Raw genomic sequence first — 21,107 nt, forward strand, 5'->3', positions numbered from 1 at the left:
TTGACATGGTACTGAAGGAGTGGAGATATGTTTCCAAGTCAGGATGGGGAATGTGAAATTACATGTGATTAATAGAATCTAATATCTAACAAACAGAAAATCAAATTCTAAAAAAAAAATCTTACATGAGGCTTGTTATTAAAGTCTATGTTATGATTATTTGGTTTTTAAAAATTGATTGCGTAAGTTTACTTAAAAATCTTTCATGATATTTCAACTTTTAGCATCACTTCATGTGTATGCACCAAACTTTAATAATATCCTTGCAGCAAAAACAGAGAGAGAAAAGCGGTTGTGCACTTCTGAGATAGTAGGAACTGCAGATGCTGGAGAATCTGAAATAACAAGGTGTAGAGCTGGATGAACACAGCAGGCCAAGCAGCATCAGAGGAGCAGGAAGGCTGATGTTTCGGGCGTAGACACTTCTGAAGAAGGGTCTAAGCCCGAAACGTCAGCCTTCCTGCTCCTCAGATGCTTTTTGGCCAGCTGTGATTATGCATTCCTGTTCTTTTTTTCCTGCTTGGATATCTGTGAAAATCCTTTTTCATGTGATCAGCTGCTTCAATAACGTTAACTTTGAGATCACTCCAGCTTCATGTTAGGAATAGCCAGTAAAGGATCTGTGTATCACTCCAATACAAGATACACACCAAAGAGATTGCGAGACCTCAAAAGGCTTTTTCTGTGTGATCAGTAATAAGCACCCTTTCTTCATAACTGACCACAGCCCCTGGGCTATTGTGTTTAGGTCTGTTGAAGGAAACCTGAACCCATTAATTTCTGGCTCTCAGGTGTGACCACAATTGATACTCAGCGTGCTGTTTACATTTCCAAACTGCTGCCAAGGAAGGAAGCTCATCAAGTTTTATCTTGATTGTTTGTTGCACATTCTGGGTATCTCATGGATGAACACAATCACAAATATGGCAGTCAGCTTAAAGTGCATATTTCCCCAAAATGCTGGTGCTCAAACAGAGGTCACATGCTGAGCTGGCTAGTGTCAAAAGACTATTACACTGCTTAAAAGGCTCCCTTTCAAGCATGCTTACAAGTGTGACACGAAAAATGGAAATATTGATTTTCACACCTAGGAGTCGCTGGGGGGAAATGGTGACGTCACCTTTGGCCTGATGCATGTTACCATGTTGATTAGTGGTTACAACAGTTCGGTAACAGCCACCAACACTTAAAACAAGAACCCGAAATGATTTCTGAAGAAGGGTCCCGACCCGAAACGCCATCCTTCCTGCCACTCTGATTTTGCCTGGCCTGCCGTGCTCCTCCAGCTCCACACTGTGTTATCCCAAAGTGATATCCAAGAACTACTCAAATGCAATGCTTGTGGAAGAAAGAGCCTGTCTTTCACAGATTGGTCTCTTCAGCCATCCACAAAGTGTGCTTTTATGAAGGCCTCCTCCATCCCCAAGGGATTTGCTTTGACGCTTTTATATCTTTGAAAGAGGGAAGGATATTACCATGTGAATCCACTGGTGTTTGATGACAGCTAGTCAAAACTATAGTGAGTACTTGTCCACAGCTTGATTTAAATATCAAAATGATTGTTGGAAGGATCCTTCTCTCTCAAAAGTGCAGTGTGTTGATTCTAGCTGAAGCAGTATGTACTAAAAACAGCAGTCATAAGATCAGAGATCAGAGATGATGGGAACTGCAGAGGCTGGAGAATCCAAGATAACAAAGTGTGAAGCTGGATGAACACAGCAGGCCAAGCAGCATCTCAGGAGCACAAAAGCTGACGTTTCGGGCCTAGACCCTTCATCAGAGAGGGGGATGGGGAGAGGGTTTTGAAAAAAAAGGGACAGAGGGGGAGGCGGACCAAAGGTGGATAGTGGAGAAGAAAGGTGGAGAGGAGAGTACAGGTGGGCAGGTAGGGGGGGGATAGATCAGTCCCGCCCCCTTGACCTGTCCGTCCTCCCCGGACTGACCTATCTCCTCCCTATCTGCCCACCTGTACTCTCCTCTCCACCTATCTTTTCCACTATCCATCTTCGGTCCGCCTCCCCCTCTCTTCCTATTTATTTCAGAACCCTCTCCTATTCCCCTCTCTGATGAAGGGTGTAGGCCCGAAACGTCAGCTTTTGTGCTCCTGAGATGCTGCTTGGCGTGCTGCGTTCATCAGCTTCACACTTTGTTATATAAGATCAGAGATAGTGGGAATTGCAGATCTGGAGAATCCGAGATAACAAAGTGTGGAGCTGGATGAACACAGGAGGCCAAGCAGCAGTGTTCATCCAGCTCCACACTTAGCCATAAGATCAGACATACACGGGCAATATTGAGGAACATGGAATGGTCACTAAGCACTTTATTGGTAAATAATCCCACTGGCCTATCCCTTGCTCAAGCATTTATATTGTACTCACCACAGCTCAATTGTTGTCAAATTATATCTCCAAAGAGATATAAATAAAGACTATAAATAAAGGACAATTGCCAGCTGCAAAGTCTACAAGGAAAGAAATCTGCTACAACTATAGCTCTTGACCTGTGGACATGCAGGTCCTACACTTCATATTGAGAACTGATAGCTAAATTAACTTCCTCCCTCTTTTAATTTAATGTACTGCTGTGTATTATTAAATAAGATTCCTGCTAATCATTCTGGGAGCTGAGCTCTGGACTGGGTTGCATTTGACTGCAGAAGTTGTCTTGAGATCCAGTACAATGAGAATTTAGACTGAAATTTAAAATCATCTTGTTAGTGGTTTTTAGACACTCACACAGAGACAACCACTGTCTTTATTAAATCCGCATTAAAAAAACCTTACCACGTTTGCAATTTTAGTACTCACATTATAATACTATACTTGTGAAAAAAGTAATAAATTTGGACAATGCTGTTTTGTGAAAAAGGTAATAAATTTGGAGAAATAAGGTGTATAATCTGAACACATCTCATGGTAGATAAAGGTAAAGTTGTCATAGTCTCAGAGGGACCAGTCTCTGGTGAGAGAGAGAGATGACTGGTGGTAGCTTAACCTCAGGGTCACCACACCTCAGGTGAGGGGACAGATCGAAGAAGGAGGGACCTTAACAATAGTTGGTACAGGAAGTAAACCCACACTGTTGGTCTTACTCTGCAATACAAAACAGCTATCTAGCCAACTGAGTTGACTAACTGCCACACCACCTGTCCCCACCCCCTGAAATGGAGACGACATAAAATCAAAGATTTGAATTTATGTAGATCGCTTCATTAGCTTGGTATTCCCAAAGTGCTATACAGTCAAAGACATACATTTGAAATGTGATTAGTAATGTAAAATGTGATACAACCAATTTGTTAACAGCAAGATCCCACAAAGAGGAATGAGATGAAGACCAGATAAGTGTTTTCAGAGCGCCAGATAGGGGATCAGAGATAAAATTCCAATTTTTTTTCTAAAAAATGAGACTCTATTGTTCTGCAAGGGAAAATTCGATTCAATATTGCAACTGAAAGATGCTGCCTCCAACAATGTAGTCTCTCCCACCTCAGCTTTTGATTATTTCAGGAACAAAGACTCGAACAAAATCTTCCAAATCAGAGGTACAAATGCTGCCTACTAGGATGGAAGTGACATAATTAACAGAGTGACTGGAAACATTTTCACAAAATATATTTTCCAGTTTTAAAGTGTGTCACATGCCGTTATGGATTCTCTCCACAAAGCTGCAATATCAGTTATGAAGGTAGCAAACCACGTAGGTTTGCTCTTTCCAACCAAAAAGAAGTCTTCAACGCCTTTTTATTTAAAACTCAGTCAACCTTAAAAAGAAGATTTTAATCATTTAGGTTTTGAAACTTTGTGCATATCTGATCCTGCCAACTGACTATTGCATTATCTAATGCAATTAAATTAAACTTTTTTAAAACTTTGATGTCACATTATGAAACAAAAAAAAATAGAATCAGTTGCTCTGCTATTTAATTCCACTTTAATTCAGAAAACCCCTCTTCCAGGTCCTAGAATCATAGAATCCCTACAGTGTGGAAACAGGCTCTTCGGTCCAACAAGTCCACACTGACCCTCAGAGCATCTCACCCAGACCCATCCCCCTGTAACCCACATAAATCTACACATCTCTGAACACTACGGGTAATTGAGCATGGCTAATCCACCTAACATGTGCATCTTTGGACAGTGGGAGGAAACCCTTGCAGACATGGGGGGAACATGCAAACTTCACACATTCAGTTGCCCGAAGGTGTAATCAAACCCGGGTCCCTCGCACTGTGAGGTCAGTAAGTGTAGAAATTTGTTCTCCTTTTAAACCACTTACTCTTACCTCCCAAGTCAGAAGGCTGTTTCCAAATTGCACTCTAGAATCTGAGTTGACATTCCTGGTGCAGCATTGAGGAAGAGCAGTACCATCAGAGTTGCCGACACCTTGAAGATTTATTATATCGAAACCCTAGCTGTCGTTTTGGGAATGAAAAAGATCCAAAAAGGTACTAATTTTGAAGAAGGCTAGTTGTGTATTTCTCCTCAATTTTCCTGGTTGATGTTCCTCCATGAAATGGCATCACTAAAAATGGATGAGCTTACGATTTGCCATGTTGCTTTTCACAGGATCATGCTGTGTACAAATAGGTTCCTGGTTACTAATGTTACCTGAGGAGTTACAATTTAGTCAGGACATTGGGGACAACGCACTATGTTTCTCAATGGTGTCAAAGGATTTTTTTTACATGCACCTCGTGGAGGTGGGGGTGAGCTGTATGGAAACACCAGCCTTGCATTTGTTTGGCACTTCAGCATAGCTAAGACACCCCTAGGTGCTTCATAGCATTGTCACCAGACTGCAGTTTGACATGGAGTCACAGAAGGATGCTTGATGTTTAGTGACCAAAAACTTAAAAACTAAGAGTTGAGATTGATTGATTGATTTATTGTCATGTATACCAAAGTACAGTGTAAAGCTTTGTTAATGAGCGGTACAGATAGATCATTGTAAGCAATGGATGTACAAATCAAACAAACTTAAACAAAGGCATACAGATTACATTGCATAGGGTGTGTGCTAGGTGAGATCAGCATTACTTGAAGCTAGAGAGCCTGTTCATCAGCCTAATAACAGCTGGGAAGAAGCTGTTCCCGAACCTGCTGGTGTGTGTGTTCAGGCTTCTGTATCTTCTGCCTGATGGAAGAGGTTGTAGTAAATCATTACAAGGGTGTGATGGGTGTTTGGTGATGTTGACAGCTTTTCCATAGTGGCGAGCTGTGTAAGTGGAGTCCATGGATGGAAGGTTGGCTTCCATGATGATCTGGGCTGTGCACACCACCTGCTGTATCTTCTTACGGTCCTGGCCAGAGCAGTTGCCATAGCAGGCCGTTGTATACCCAGACAATATGCTTTCAGTTATGCATCTTTAGAAGTTGGTGAGGGGCCTTATGGACATGGCACATTTCCTGAGCTCTCTGAGAAGGAGAGGTGTTGCTGTGCCTTCTTGACTGTCGCAACTACGGGGGAAGTCTAGGACAGGTTGTGGAAAGGTCGATGTTGTAGGTTATGTTTCTTTAAGGTTCATATTACATTGGTTCTGCCTATTCTGCTGATGTTACAGGGTGGAGACAAGGAGTTCTATGCCAGCTTTCGGAGACAGCAGTGATACCTGTCCCAGCTCTCTCAAGTCCCAGAAATCCTGCTTGACCAAATGTAGATACATATTGTTATCCAAGAACAGTCTTGAGGGGAGAACCGTATTTAAAAAAAAGTCTCTTGTAAATTAACATACTAGTCACATTGAATATCCACTTTAAAGTATACGAGATTAAATTCAGACCAGTATGTCATTTGCAGGTTTAACTCTTTTTTGTTGCAGTGTGCCTCTTCTGTAAAATATTCTACAGTGGCGTACTCTTTACCACTAATCACTAGATAGGCCCAAGACAAAGCAAGAGACAAAAGAGGATTTGTTACAGCAAGATACCTTGAACAAACCCTTACCTGGTATCACTTCCTGGTAGAGCTGGCAAATACACAAGGTGCCAGAAGTGGTCATCTGAATGGAAGTACTTTATTGGAAAGCTTTAGGGAGGGAATTTCAGCACTTAACTGAACCTCCAGCTCGTCCCTCTCTTTGGTGGAGCAGTGAAAATCTCAGATGCCAAAGAAGTCAGAGTGGAATGTTTCTGAGGTGGGATGTAGGCCTGGTGGTGAGATGACTCACGAAGGCCATGGTAGGATTTAAACATTAGGATACAATTTGCAGCTTTTGACATCAAATAAATTGCTGTCTGTTAGAGGAAAAGAACATCGTAAACTGCAGTTCCAAACCAAACCTAGCTTCAAAAATGATTTATCTTTCCTCTCAGTTACAGACTACTCTCATGGCATTTTTGTTGCTTTTCTTTTAAATCTTAGAGTTTGCTGTGATTATCCACCTCTATCATTAACAGCAGCAGGAGATTTTGTCCTTTGCAGGTCACAGGCTTTGCAAGCTGAAGATGAACTCAGTACATTTTCACAACAAATTTTCAGTGATCCTGACAATGTTGGCATTTTGATGGCAGTGTGTTAAGTAGAAATTCCTATGATGTCTCATGAATGCCTACATTTAACATTATGAATGAAGATGTTTGTGTTATAGATTCTGCACGTACAGTCAAAAACGTAACCAAAGATTGAATGATTAGTGAAATTGAAGTGACAGCGATTCATGTCTAATATCTGCTGAAGGCAGCTGGGTAAAGATAACATAGCTTTTAGGTGGGAAAAACTATTTTGATCTTGCATTTATACTGCATTTTCAAAATGTGTCCTGGCCACATTACAACAAGAAAATGTTTTTTTGTTGAAACGTAGGTGGCACAGTTGAAATTTAGGGCAGCATGGGTAGCTCAATGGTTAGCACTGCCTGGGACCTGGGACCTGGGACCTGGGACCTGGGACCTGGGAAGTGCAGCTGGCTCAGTGGTTAGCATTGCTGTCTCACAGCGCCAGGGACCTGGGTTTGATTCCAGCCTCGGGCACCTGTTTGTGTGGAGTTTGCACATTCTCCCTGTGCCTGCGTGGGTTTCCTCCTGGTGCTCCAGTTTCCTCTCACAGTCCAAAGATGTGCAAGTTAGGTAGATTGGTCACGCTAAATTGCCCGTAGTGTTCAGGGGTGCTTGGGTTATTGGGGGATGGACCTTGGTGGGATGCTCCAAGGGTCAGTGTGGACTTGTTGGGCTGAAGAGCCTGCTTCCACGCTGTAGGGATTCTATGATTCTAGATTCCACCCTCTTGCAGTTGTATGTGGAGTTTACACATTCTCCATGTCTGCGTGGGTTTCCTCTGGGTGCTCTGGTTTACTCCCACAGTTCAAAGATTTGCAGGTTTGTTGGATGGCCATGCTAAATTGCCCATGGCGTCTACAGAGGCGCGGGCTGGATGGATTAGCCGTGGAAAATGCAGACATACAGGGACTGGGTAAGGTGCAGTGGGTCTGCGCTGGATGCTGTTTGCACAGTTAGTGTAGTCTCGAGAGGCTTCAGCTGGATATTTGAGTGAGCCTGGGAGTCAAATATCCTCCCACATTAGATAGGGTTTATGCTGTGACAAGGGCTAAAGGAAATGGAGAAAGTAGATTCAGAAGCAAATAGAGCAAGGAAAGCAATTTGACCTGTCTTATCTGCACCAACCCATTGAAAAGTAATTTTCTCCCAACTTTTCCATCATCCTTTAAGTTTACACCCCCCCCCCCGCCAAGTAATTATCCAATTCTCTTTTGAAATTTATTAAATCTGCTTCCACCCTTTCATGAAGGACACTTCATAAACAAATAATGACTATCATACAGAGTTTGGTGAAGTACTTGGCAGGTCTGGCAGCATCGGAGGATAGAGAGAGAGAGAGAGAGGATTAACACACGTAGGCAGATACGAATCCAAGTTAGTCCTGAAGAAATCATATTAGACTTGATGTTAACTTAAATTGCGAATTCTGCTTCAATATCCATAGATGCTGCCAGAACTGCTGAGTTTTTTCCTGCATTTTCTGTTTTTATTTCAGCTTTCCGGCATCTGCAGTTTTGCTTTTTGATATTAAAGTTTCATGTGTTCTCCCGCTCGCCCATTATATCCCACTCTCTCACAATACCTCCTTGCACAATCTGGGAAAGAAAGAGACGGTTTACAACAGATGCTTTTGGAAATTGTTTGAAATTTATGCCACCTCAATAACCTTGCTGCATCAATTTGAATATTGTTTCAACACAAACGCTCGTGAGATTCTTTTTTTCCGTTGCTTCCATTTTGCGTTCCATGCTCTGCAAGCAGAGAAAACTCTGCGCTAAGTCAACTATTGAAACTCCTTTGCCTTAGCTATCTCTGTTCCTCCTTTAAGATATACTTTAAACCTATATCTACCATCAGTCCTGGTATCACCTCTCAAGACTTGGTGCCAAAAGTTTGATTTGGAGGTGCTCCAACAAAACAGTTTGTTATGTTAAATCTACCATATGAATACTATTGTTGCTGTGAACAGTTAAGAATCACCTGTAGTTTGGTACTACCTCCCAGCTCATTGACCTGACTAGTGACCTTGGGAGCAACCATGCCGATGCTGAGCAAAAACCAAAATTTGCACAGTGCTTTGGAGGCAGGGAGAAACATAGTCCCTTTAAATCAAGAAACAATCGACTTGATAGGGTTGCTACAGTTTTCCTTTTCTGACATTCTTGGACAGGGTGTGTGGGCTTGGTGTAGTGTTTCAGTTTAGGGGATTTCCAATTGAAATGCAGATGACAAGGAATTTCTTCTGTCAAAGGTCATTCATCCTTTGAATTTGGTCCTTCAGAGACCAGTTACTGCGCATATTCAAGACTGAGTTAAACAGAGGTTTGATCTTTTGTTTGGGGGGAGAGGGTGGTTGGTGGGGGTAGGGAGGGGTCAAAGGTTATGGGGGCAGGCCAGAAAAGGCTATACTCAGATTAGGCGTGATGTGATTGAAAGCCAAGTGAGTCAAGGGGCCTGCAAGTTTTCCATATCCTCTTATGATCTACATATTATTTGCAAATCCAAGTATGCCTCCCTGCTAAAACAGACTGCAGCCTAGAGTCAAAATCAATAGGCATTTTTCATTTTTTCCACAGCAAAATGAAATAGAAAATAGATAACACAAATCAATCCCACTTGTTACAAGAGTCCAGGTGTGATGGACAAGGAAGTGATCCAGGTCATTGCCATTTTGACCAGGTCTTCTAATGCCACATTTACAACCAATCTCAGATATCTGTAAAGATTCTGAAGGGATTTGATAGAGTAGACATTGTTTCTGTGTGTGTGTGTGTATGTGTGTGTGTGTGTGTGTGTGTGTGTGTGTGTGTGTTGGAGAAGACCTAAGCCAGGGGCCAGCAAAAATGAAAGACATTGATAAACTCAGCCAGGAACTCGGGAGAAATGTCTTTACACAGAGTGGTTAAAATGTGGAACTCACCACCACAGGCAATTGTTGAAATGAATTGCATAGCTGATTTGAAGGGGAAGCTACAAATATTAAAAAAAATCATGTAGACCAGATTAAAAGAAGAGTGATAGGAGCAAGTCCAAATGGAGCCAAAACACTGCATGGGATCTGGTTGGCTGAATGGTCATTTTCTATTCAGAATGTATATGTAATTTTATATAGTGCATTGTCGAAACTATGACTGTACACCTCTGAAGTTTTCTGCTGGTCAGATGATAGTTGTATTTCAGCATTTAACAAGTATATCCTACTATATAGATTTTCTTTTCCACACAGCCTGAGAATTAGAATTTTTTAACAAATTTCCAGGGATGATATGTTTACTCATTTTAAAAATTACCAGTAGTTCTCCCCCGATGCTGCCTGGACAGAAAATAAAGTGCCCCTCTTCCTGCAATTCTCTTTTTACTGCACCCTCTGAACACTTTGACTCTCAGTATCCCTGTCTTTCTGCTTGACCATTTCCAGGCTTTTTTTGTTGTCCCTCCTTCACATCTACACCTCATACTTGCTCCCATGCTATGTTTTTGTTTTCAACTTCAGTGCATGCATTATGAAGTGGCAAATAGAGGAGTTGTCTGTTCTTTATAAATGTCACACAATTTGCATTCCAAGCATTGTTGGCAAAGACAGCGTTTGTTTCCCAATGTTGTTAATTGCTCTTGAGCTAGACAGCTTGGTCTGTCCCTTCAGAGGGCAGTTAAAAGTCAACTATATTGAGAGCCTGGGGTCGCACATTGGCCAGACTGGTTAAGGATGACCGAGTCTCCTCTTTAAAAGGGCATTAGTGTACCACACCATTATTTGATGAAAGAAAATTGATGTAAGTTTTTCAGTCACTTCGGAGACCATCTTTCAATCCCAGCTTATATTGATGGAATTTAAATTAGTTGCTAACTAACAATATTACCGCACTACCACTATGTGTATCAACTTTTCTTCATTGATTTTCTCGCTGTCATTTCTCTGCTGCATTTTTCCTGCTCTGAATGGCTGTTAGAATGTTTCACTAGTCATTTCTCTTTATCTGTTGATTCCCCTTTCAAGTCTGGCACTTTGTCTTTTACATAATTGCTTGCCATTTGTCTCTTGTGTTTACACATCTATTAATTTCTTTTGTCTTGGCATGTCATGCTGATGCAGAGGCAGGTTACATCGGTTTCAAACTCATAACCATGATGTGGTTAATTTTGAAATGGCCTCTAAAAGTGGCCTAACAATCTACTCAGTTGTAGATATTTTCGAACTTGTTCAGAGATGCTAGTACACACTTCTGGATCAGGTGGGACTTGAGCCCAGGCTTCCTCATGTGGGAGGTAGGATCACTACCATTGTGTCACAGGAACTCTCTCAACTCAACTGCATTCAAGAAGGCAATTCATTGTCACTTTAAGGGCAATTAGGATGGATCTTCTAACAACACCGATGCCCTGTGAAATAAGGATTTGAGAGAATGTGCTGTTTTCAATTATTCTGTGTTTAATGATGAGAGCCTTGTTACTACTGATGCAGATTATGCTTGACTTATTAAGCCTGGGTATGGACTCGGGGAAACTAAACAAAGCTGTCAAGGGAACTGAAGCATGTGAGTGGGCATTTTAAAACATTGTGAATAAACACGTCACAAATATGGCAACTTCTCAGCAGAGTTCTAAAATATGAAATAGATAACATGATCTTGACTGGGCACTACCCTGTTTGCTTTACAGTGTATTGAATAGGAACATTTTAAACAGAGACTGAAAAAGATGAGAATGAGTTTGACAGATAGTGCCAGCTTGTATTAAGGTTTATTTTAAGAAAATGTGATGGCCAGGCACTGAGTACAAAGTAAGAGGAGATGATAATTCTTTTATGGACTGGCGATCTGGATTTTTAAAAATTAATTCATATGCGGGATGTGGGGTGACTGGCGGGCCAGCGTTAATTGCCCAGCCCCAGTTGCCCTTGAGAAGGTGGCAGTGAGTTGCCATTTTGGAATTGCTGCAATCCACCTGCTATGGGTTGACCCACAATGCTATTAAAGAAACTTCCACTGCATTCAAACGGGGAAAAGAGAGAATGAGAGAAAGAGATATTAGAAAGTATCTTTGAAAGGAAGAGTGCAGTGTCTTTGGGAGACAGGCAGAGGGTGATTAAGTTAGTCTCAGTGAACAATGGAGCAGCCAATCAGTCCAACAAAAGCCGTACAACACAGAACTCAATTCCAAACAGCATTGATTGCAAAAATAAATTTATTGCTCAATACTAATTTCAGGAATAAATACAAATATTTGTTTGAAGGTGGTCTGCAGAGCCTATTAGCAAGGTCACTACAGTCCAAATGGTGCTCCTCTCAAAGAGAGATGAGTGGTAGTGACTTAACCCGAGGGTCACTGTGCCTCAGGCAAGGGTGAGAGGTTGAAAGGAGTGTTCTCATGGTAACCTCAGCTGGGCTGGGAATTGAACCCACACCGTTGGCATTACTGCATTGAAAGCCAACTGTCCAGCTAACAAAAAAACTGACTTCCAATATTTGATCATTGGTACAGGGAGTGATTGTGAAAAGCAAGGGGGATTATCAGCATTCAACTGAAGGATAATTTATTCTGAATTTGATTGAAATTATGCTGGATTTGAAAAGAATTGGCTCAAACATGCTATAAGGCATTTTTTAATAATGTTAATTAATATTCACTTCTCAGAATAATAGATTAGCTGATACTTCTGGGAAGAGAAACCTTTGTAAAATTTGAAGAGTGAAGCTCCATCGGATAGATAGAGAGTAGTTTTCGATAACGCCAAGTTAGGGCCCCTTAGATATTAGGTAATTTTATGCCCAAAGTTATTCAAATCTCCACAATGCTGGAAAACAGAATTGAATAAATTTATTTTGCCTTTAATGCTTGTGCACTTATTTAGGGCTTTTCTTTCAGATTGTTGATTCATTTTTTCTGAAGACTTTAAGAAATGTCGAGTAAGTTCACAGTCCAATTACAAACCATTGCATTTGCAGTGTAAAGGCATGTTGTTACAGGCCATGGTCTTATCTTTTGCAGCCACTTTTCACTAAAGACCTTGGGAACAATTTCATGAACCACTATGTGTTTGCAAGCAGGCGGAATAGCCTATGAAATTTACTGCTTGGTCTTCCCATTGTCTTCCTGCCCATGCCAGAACTTTTTATATGGCCATGTGAATGGCCTGACCTGATCCCAATGAGACCTTTGGGTGGCTAGTTAGTGGCCATTGAAGGATTAGTCTCTGCCTCATCTCAATTTTGAAGAATGTTGGAAGACTTCAGGGACTGGGAGATGCCCATCAGGACATCCCACACACTGTGAAAAAGGTACAGTTTCAGAGTTTGGATAGAGGAGGAGTGCCTCATTTAAAGGCCTCTTTCCATGCCCGGTATCTCCTCCCCATGTTCTGCCCTCAATTCCTCCCATTTCAGGGATTCCTGTCCTTTCTCAGCCTTTCCATCAAGAATTGCAATACTCTTTCTCTACCACAATTACTGAACATCCCTGCTCCTCCATATCTAACTTGCCTCTGGGACTCTAAAACTTAGAATACATCAAAGAGCTGCCAACTTCAGAGCATTAAAAGGCTGTGGGGGCTATACTTCCTACCCATATTACAAATTATTAGTTAGCTTTCACCAGTTATCTAGGTTAGTCTATGCATAGGAAGTATGGTATTTTCTAAGATGACCATTCTGATATTTGTACTATTTGCCAATCCTACAATATGTGGCATTAGGTAAGGACTGAGAGAGGTTATTGCCTGCCATCAATCTTCTTTGGTGTCTCTGCTTTGTCTTTAGCCTATCTAGTGCTTAGTGGTAGAGGATACATCATTGTAGAGCAAAGAGGCACTTAACTTGAATACCAAGATGACGTACTTGCATGATAACATCAAGTCCAATGATAGTAGGTCAGGCCTATTTATGAGGACCTGAAGGAACCGGAGCAGATACATCTGCTTTCTCTAGAAGTTCAAGAATAACTCCTTGTTTCCACCCAAAGATGGTGTGGCATCATTAGATTGGTTTCAACAAATGCAACAGGAACGTGGAGAGGTGGACTTTTAGATGATTAGAGCTCCAACAACAAAATACTTAACACTATCCAGGACATAAGGAGGGCACATGAATGACATCCCACATTGCCACTAGTGTGCAATGATGGAGGAAGTGAATATTGCCAGTGTAGTGCGTACCATCTACAAGTTGCATGAAAACAATGCTCTGATCCTCCTCATACAGAAAATGTTAAACTCATGACTTGTACTACGTAAAAGGACAAGGGCAGTAGACATGTGGGAACGCCATCAATTTCAAATCTCACACCACCCTAACTCGGAATTATGCTACTTCATTGACCCAATGGCAAAGTCCAGGAATTCCCTTAAAAACATGCTTGTCGATGTAGCTACAGCACATGGACTGTAACAGTTTTGGAAGCAGCTCATCAGCACCTTCTGAGGGCAAAGAGGAATAAGTGATAAATGCTGGCCTAGCCTACATTTCTAAAATTGATTCATGGAATTTGGGTAAAGAATTTGGCTACAACTGACATTGTGCTGTTGATCGGAGTGATGGAACACCCTGAAAAATCACACGATATAGACAGAGAACATCATAGCTCATTGTTTTATGCTTGATAAGTAGTATGTTATTTTATAAGAGCCAAGAGCTTTACACCTTGAAACAGACATCAATCATTCCACAGTCAGGGTGCATCTCAAACCTATTCTGTTTGAGGCACCAAAATTAACCGAGACTAGACAGAAATTGAATGATATTTGATGTGCAATGCTTGCAGTTTTGAAGACTTCAAACATTGCAGTAACTGTCTGCATGAGTGTTGTGACAGTTCTATCAAGTCCTTGTACTGAAAGTTTAATGCTGAAGATTCACATCATTGGATTGGGTGAATCTTAAGGCAGAGTCTTGGGAAGGGAAATGATGAAAATAGCTCAAACATTCCATGTTGAACTCGCTCATGTAAATTGTACCTAATTGAAATCATATAATAACTACATTTTGTTAAGACAAGAGCCGCTCTGCCACGATAAACCAAATAAGCTCTTAGACCCCCAGTCAAAGAAACAAGGATTAGTAGCAGCGTCCTTCAAATCCACAAATATCACATGACCATGCCTTTCTTCTCTCTCCCTCTGCTCCTCTGCCCCCCTCCCCTCGAGCAATATTCTAGTTCTGTATGACAAAGCGACTGTAGTAAATACTGATAAATGTCTAGTAAAATTTTACACAGCAAATCTGTCTTTTGAAGATGATTGCTGCTGTATGGAAAAACTACAAATCTCTGACCTGTGACTGAGGTTTTGGCACTCGTGTTTTGGAAGTGTGCTACAGCTGGTCTTTAGAAAAGTGCAATTTAATTAGCCTGGCAAATGTTGAGCATTGCAATTGCAAGTCTTCCAGCAGTTCATCAGACTTAATATCTGCAGAAACAGATGGGGTGATAAAAATAGAGTCTATTTTGTGTTTAACTTCAAGACTTTGTGCATTTGCCACCAACATTGATCACAATGATTAGTGACACCGCTGTGTCCTTTGATGAATTTGCGACTGAAAGCATCAGTTCTCTTGTGTAACAGGCTCCAGCCCCTAGCTCCAAATGGGGCATTTATTAATGTCATCTGCCAAAAGAATGGCTTAAAAAGGAAGATCAAGGGGGAGAGCACATTGGTAAGTAGAAGAATAAGTGGGTTGATGGAGGGATCATACAGTCTGGGATCACATAATCTGAGGCAATTAATGACCGCTCATCTCTGTGTTAACTATGCTATACTTTCAGCTTGTCATAATGTCTGGGACCGTGCTGCTCGCCTACTACTTTGAGTGCACAGACACCTTCAAGGTGCATATCCAGGGGTTCTTCTGCCAAGACGGTGACTTAATGAAGCCATACCCAGGACCAGAAGAAGACAGCTTCATCTCTCCACTGGTCCTGTACTGTGTGCTAGCAGCTACTCCAACCATCATTGTAAGTAAAATAAATTACACTGTATGGTGCTCTCCCAGTTTTGAACACATTTTCCTCTAATCATTCCTCTGCTAAGCTCTCCTCGTGTTTCACTTGCTGTTGCTCCCCACCCCACCTCCCCATGCCAGTTCTCCTTTCCTTCTTCATTTCGGGCACAGTTATGACTGTGTCCTATTTTGATGCCAGGTTTTTTTTCCCAACTTTCTTGCTCCATCTTTAATCTGTTGATAAATTATATTGTTTGCAACCTCTGAGTGTAAATAAAAAATAAATCTAGAGTTTTCACAAGAAACATCTAACATTCAGATAGCATTACTCTCAACGAGAGAGGGAGAGGAAGAGGAGGAGGAAGAGAGAGAGAGAGAGAAAAAGATAGAGATAGAGCGAAGGATCAATTCATCTTCTGTCACGGGATTTCTGCAATTTTTAATAATTTAACTCGAGAACAACTTATTTAAAAGGCTTTCGTTTTCCAATCTGATACATACTCAAAATTCCTCCATTATCATCCTTATGGTAAACCTTAATCTCATTTGATCAGTAAAGGCCTAACACATGTAGAATAATGTGACTTATCAGTCATCTTCGATGCATTCCTGCTTGTTGCAACATCCATCTTTGGCACCCTCCAGAATTACAATGGATTAATTGTTAGCAAATTACATAAAACCTAAATTGAACAATTTCTGTACATGAATGGTATTTGGTCCCAGTATAGCACTAATTTATTATCTAGAGACTTTTTAAACAAACTTTGTAATTTTAAAATATTTTGGAAGTAACGTGTGTTGTGAGAGCTGTGGTTCATTTCATTGTTGTTCAAAAAAAAATTTCCAACTTATCTTTTCCACTGAGTAAGAATTGGCAGAAAGTACTGTTAGTGTTCTGCAAGTTCCTTCAATAAACACATCTTTCAAAATACAGGATTTTTGGATGCACAATATTCTGTTGAAGTTTGAAAGCTAACAAGGAGGTAATGGAAAATCAAAGGTCATTTTGTCGTCCAGATCCCATGTCTTTGGAAAAAAATAGAATTACCCGACATGGGATCTTCTGAAAAGTTTAAACTAGAGCTGTAAGGTTTTTAGCAAGAAGGATTCATAGCGGTATTAGATGTTCTCCAGGACTTTGGGAAATTGAAAATTTATTTTGGTGGTAGGCATAGCACCACTTCTACAAGGGCAATAAGAAATGGACAATAAATGCAGACTTATCATCGGCACCCATATTCTATGTATGAATTTAAAACAAAAAAAATCACATTTGGGAAGTGTGCAAAATACTTGAACCCTCTCTGTCTATGTCATCCATGTAATTAATGACACAGTACCAACAAATCCATCTCTCTCCTCCCCAAACCCCCTCCCCCACCTCCGCCATAGTCAGGGACAAACAGAAACACTGCAAAAGGTTGGAGACTTCTTTATAGAGACTCAAAACTCAGAGGTCAGATTGGGGAATAAGATGTACGTGCAAAAAAGGCAGGGCCCTTCATAACTGAGATCTCAGATCCTCATTCTGCTGTGATTATCAACAACTGACAACTGTGGTCGGACATAAAAAGCAAGATACTGCAGATGCGGGGAATTTGAAGTAGAAGTGCAAAGTACGCAGAGAGTAGTAAGGGAATGCAAGGCTTTGCCTGCAACGGTGGTAGATTCGCCAACTTTGGGTACATTTAAGGCGTCATTGGATAAGCATATGGACGTACATGGAATAGTGTAGGTTAGATGGGCTTGAGATCGGTATGACAGGTCGGCACAACATCGAGGGCTGAAGGGCTTGTACTGTGCTGTAATGTTCTATGTTCTATGTACGGGAGAAACTAGCAAATCACAGAATTGATGCCTCCTTCTGTGCTGCATTCAGTCCATTGTGCCTACACAGGCTGTATTATCGAGTCTCATGTTATCATCTCCTGCCAATTTCCTGCCTTTTCCCATATGCAGTGCATTCCATGTATTATGACTATGTGAGAAACATTTCTCACATCACCCTTGCTTCTTTGCAAATCTGCACCTTCTTGATCTTAATATGACTGGGAACCACTTCTCCCCATCTACTCTGCTACCCACTTATGATTTTGAAAACCTTTAACAATTCTCCTGTCAGCCTCATCATTCAGTTAGTCTCAAGAAGAATGGTTCCATTTATTCAATCTATCCTCATAACCGAAGATCCTCATTCTTGGGAACACCCTGTCTCCAATGCATTCACATGAGGTGCCCACAACTGAACACAACACTCCAGCTGAGCCTAACAAGTGTCTTGTACAAGTTCAACATTCCTCACCACCTCCTTCCTCTTGTACTCTGTGCCTCTATTAATAAAAGAACAAGGCACTATATACTTTATTCACTGTTCTCTTCATCTGCAAACCTGAAAATTCAGGACTTTTTTTGGATACTTCCCAGCTCTGTGAACCTGATTTGAGACAACGTGTCCCAGAACTTTGTAGGAGTGCGTTGCTGGCTGGACTGGGAGGCAGAAACAGTCCTGACCCAACCAGGATTGTCAGTAGGCTTGTCGGAAAGCCTGCCACTGCGTACCCACACTTTGTTAAAGATTTAAATCAAAAATAAAATAATTCTAGCCCTCTGCACCTCCATTCCTGGCCTCCATACCAACCTTTGCCCAGCACCCCCCAATGACTCCTCACCCTCATCCCAATCAATGGTCTCTATGTAAAAGGTGTTTCATTGCTATGGAAATTCAGGCCGGAATGAACATTGAATCGGTTAAAAGCTTCTTCTCTGGAACTGAAGGAGGGCAGGAATACCATGGGTTATCAGCTGTTGAAAAATGAGAATTGGAGGGAAAACCAAAAAGGAAATTTTGGGGTGCAGTAGAGAGGGTGGAAGAGGTTGAATGCTAAAGGCATATTTCTTTTTCAGCACAAAAGGTAAAACATTGGTAGTCGTTGCAAAAAGGCAAAGCATTTAGCCAGAGCAAGCGTGAATGATAGAATAACGCACAGTTGTTAGAAAATTTGAGAACAATTCAAATTGGCACACGCCAAAAATTACGAAACGATAGAAGACAGTGCTTGTGATCTGAAGTTGTGTAATCCAAGGAGTGCGTGCTGACATTTGATACAGTACTGATCTTCACTGGAACATTGCAGGTGGTTAAGGACAGAAGTACGAACATGGGACCAAAAGGTGGAGAATTAAAATGTTAAGCAACCAAAAGCTCAGGAATATGTACTGTGCACAGTGTTGTTCTGCAAACCAGTTACCCAAGGTGTGCCTAGTCTCCACTATGTAGAGGAGATTGGTGTTCACAGTTCACAATGAGGACTGGATTGAAAGCAGTACATCACTGCTTCACTGTGAAGGTTTGGTGCCTTGGATGGCAGTCAGACAGAACTTCCATCACGTAACTTCCTGCCTGCTGTCTTCTCTGTCTTGGAAGGCAGGAAGACTATGAACAATTCTTGACTGTGTCAGTCAAATGACTTTTTAAAATTCTAATTAATTCTTTTAACTAAATAAGCAGAAGAGTTCAAAGGAAACTACACTCCAAATGGACTTTTTATTTTCCAGACAAGTGTATCTGGTGTTCAATTGTTGGAGACACCAGACCAGGATTGGAGGGTCAGCAATCCTTGTTTCAAGCACACAGATACAGGGAGTTCCAGTATGTGACGTTCTTGGGACAGGAAGGAGTTATACATTCAGCCAGCGACACTTAAGAATTATAACTGCATGAGCTGTGAAACATTGATCTTTTTTCTCTCTCTTCCCAGCATATGCTGACTTCTAGCACACTTGCATGATAGCTTCAACTTGGTAAAATTCATACTTTTCAAAATGCTGCTTACGGTTTACCTTTACATCCCCATTTAGATTTTGTATTTTTAATCATTCGAAGTGGCGTCACTGACTTGGCCAACATTTATTGTCCATCTCTAATTTCCTTGGAGGTGGCAGTGCTGTTCATGGGGTCTAGGGACACTACCAGTGCAGTTAGGAAGGAATTTCTAGAATTTTGACCCATTAAAAGTGAAGGAAAAGCAAAATAGTTCTCAGGCAGGCTGGTGCTTAGCTTGGAGGGGAATTTGCAGCTGGTGTTCCCATGTGTCTGCTCCCCTTGTTCTTTTTTGGTGGTAGAGGTCAGTTTTCTAAAATGGAAGGTATAATTGAAATAGCCCTGGTGAATTTCTGCAGTCCATCTTGTCATGATAGTAGAAGCAGTATGGATGCTAAAGGGAGTGGACTTCAAATGTTGCCAGTGTGGTGCCAATCAAGTCAGCTGCTTTGTCCTGGAAATGTTTTGAGTGTTGTTGGAATTGCACACATTCAGGCAAGTGGAGAGTAGGGTATTCTATCAAAGTCCTGATTTGTCTCTTGCAGTGGACAGACATTGAGGAGACAGGATGCAAGTTATTTGCTGCTTAACCCTTCGCCTCTGACTGGTTCTTATATCCGCTGTATTTATACTGTTATTCTAGTTGAGTTTCTGGGTGGTCAATAGTAAACCCCAGGTCGTTATTAGTGGGAGAATTCAGTGATAATGATGATACTGTCAAATGTCAAGGTTAGCAATGGTTAAATTCTCACTTGTTGGAGACGGTCATTCCCTGGAACTTGAGTGATACAAATGCTACTTGCCAGACATTCGCCCATAGGTGGTTTATTGGCCAGGTCTTGCTGCGTGAGGACATGGACTGTCAGATGCCTGTCAGTGGTGCTAAACATTGTGGAGTGAATATTGCCAGTTTGATTTTATGGCAGAGGGTCGGCCATTGATGGTGCAGCTGAAGATGGTTGTGCCTAGGACACCCCACCAAGGAACTCCTGCAGAGGTGCCCGAGAACTGAGATGACTGACTGCCATCAACCACAACCTTCTTTTTCTTGTGCCAGGTTTGAGTCCAACGAACAGAGCATTTCACCCGATAACCACTGACTCCAATTAGGGCTCCTCGGTGTCAACACTTGGTCAGATTCTGCCTATTTACTAAAACAGGACTATTTAGCCTTGTTGCTTCTTCCTGATTAACATTTAGTGACAACCTGCGCGGAATAAAAACTTCCTGGACTCAAAACGTTAAGCATGCTTTCTCTCCACAGATGCTGCCGGACCTGCTGAGTTTTTCCAGAAATTTATTTTTGTTCGATTTCCAGCATCCACTGTTCTTTTGTTTTTGCAATAAGAATGCATTAGCCTTCAGTGTGTTGGTTCCAGCAGGCAAATGGAATATTACCACTCCGAAAGGAGAGAGCAAAAATTTAGGGTGATTATGGGCGGACTCCTTATGTGAGTGTTCCTGGTAAACTGCTTCACTATCCTAAATGACATCATATCAATCTTGTTCAGAGGTGGTAAGAACTGCCAATGCTGGAGTCTGAGATAACACTGAGTGGAGCTGGAGGAACACAGCAGGCCAGGCAGCATGAGAGGAGCAGGAAAGCTGAACATTCTGAAGAAGGGTTCTGACCCAAGACGTCAGCTTTCCTGCTCCTCTGATGCTGCCTGGCCTGCTCTGTTCATCCAGCTCCACACTGTGCTATGTCACTCCTGTTCTATGATTAACATGGTAGCAGAAATTTTAAAATTTGAGACATTTAAAAAAAGAGATCTGTACATAGTGGAAACTATGTACAACTGGGACATTTTAAAAAGGGGAATACAGCTTGGTACTTGGGAATAAATTGTCCTT

The 21,107-nt window shown here is 41.5% G+C and overlaps 1 protein-coding gene across 6 annotated transcripts in view; it reads left to right on the top strand.

Annotated features, from left to right (window-relative positions):
* plppr1 (phospholipid phosphatase related 1) overlaps window positions 1-21,107 on the top strand; it is a 107,958-nt gene that overhangs the window by 41,725 nt on the left and 45,126 nt on the right. For all 6 annotated transcript variants that reach the window (XR_007247191.2, XM_048527593.2, XM_048527592.2 and 3 more), the window contains exon 3: window positions 15,255-15,443. Coding sequence is in view for 5 of the 6 variants with exons in the window: in XM_048527593.2 (XP_048383550.1) it covers window positions 15,255-15,443 (189 nt within the window). In the remaining variant the exon portion in view is untranslated. The remainder of the gene's footprint in view (window positions 1-15,254; window positions 15,444-21,107) is intronic.

The sequence above is a fragment of the Stegostoma tigrinum genome, chromosome 3 (genome assembly GCF_030684315.1).
Source record: "Stegostoma tigrinum isolate sSteTig4 chromosome 3, sSteTig4.hap1, whole genome shotgun sequence".
NCBI classification, from domain to species: Eukaryota; Metazoa; Chordata; class Chondrichthyes; order Orectolobiformes; family Stegostomatidae; genus Stegostoma; species Stegostoma tigrinum.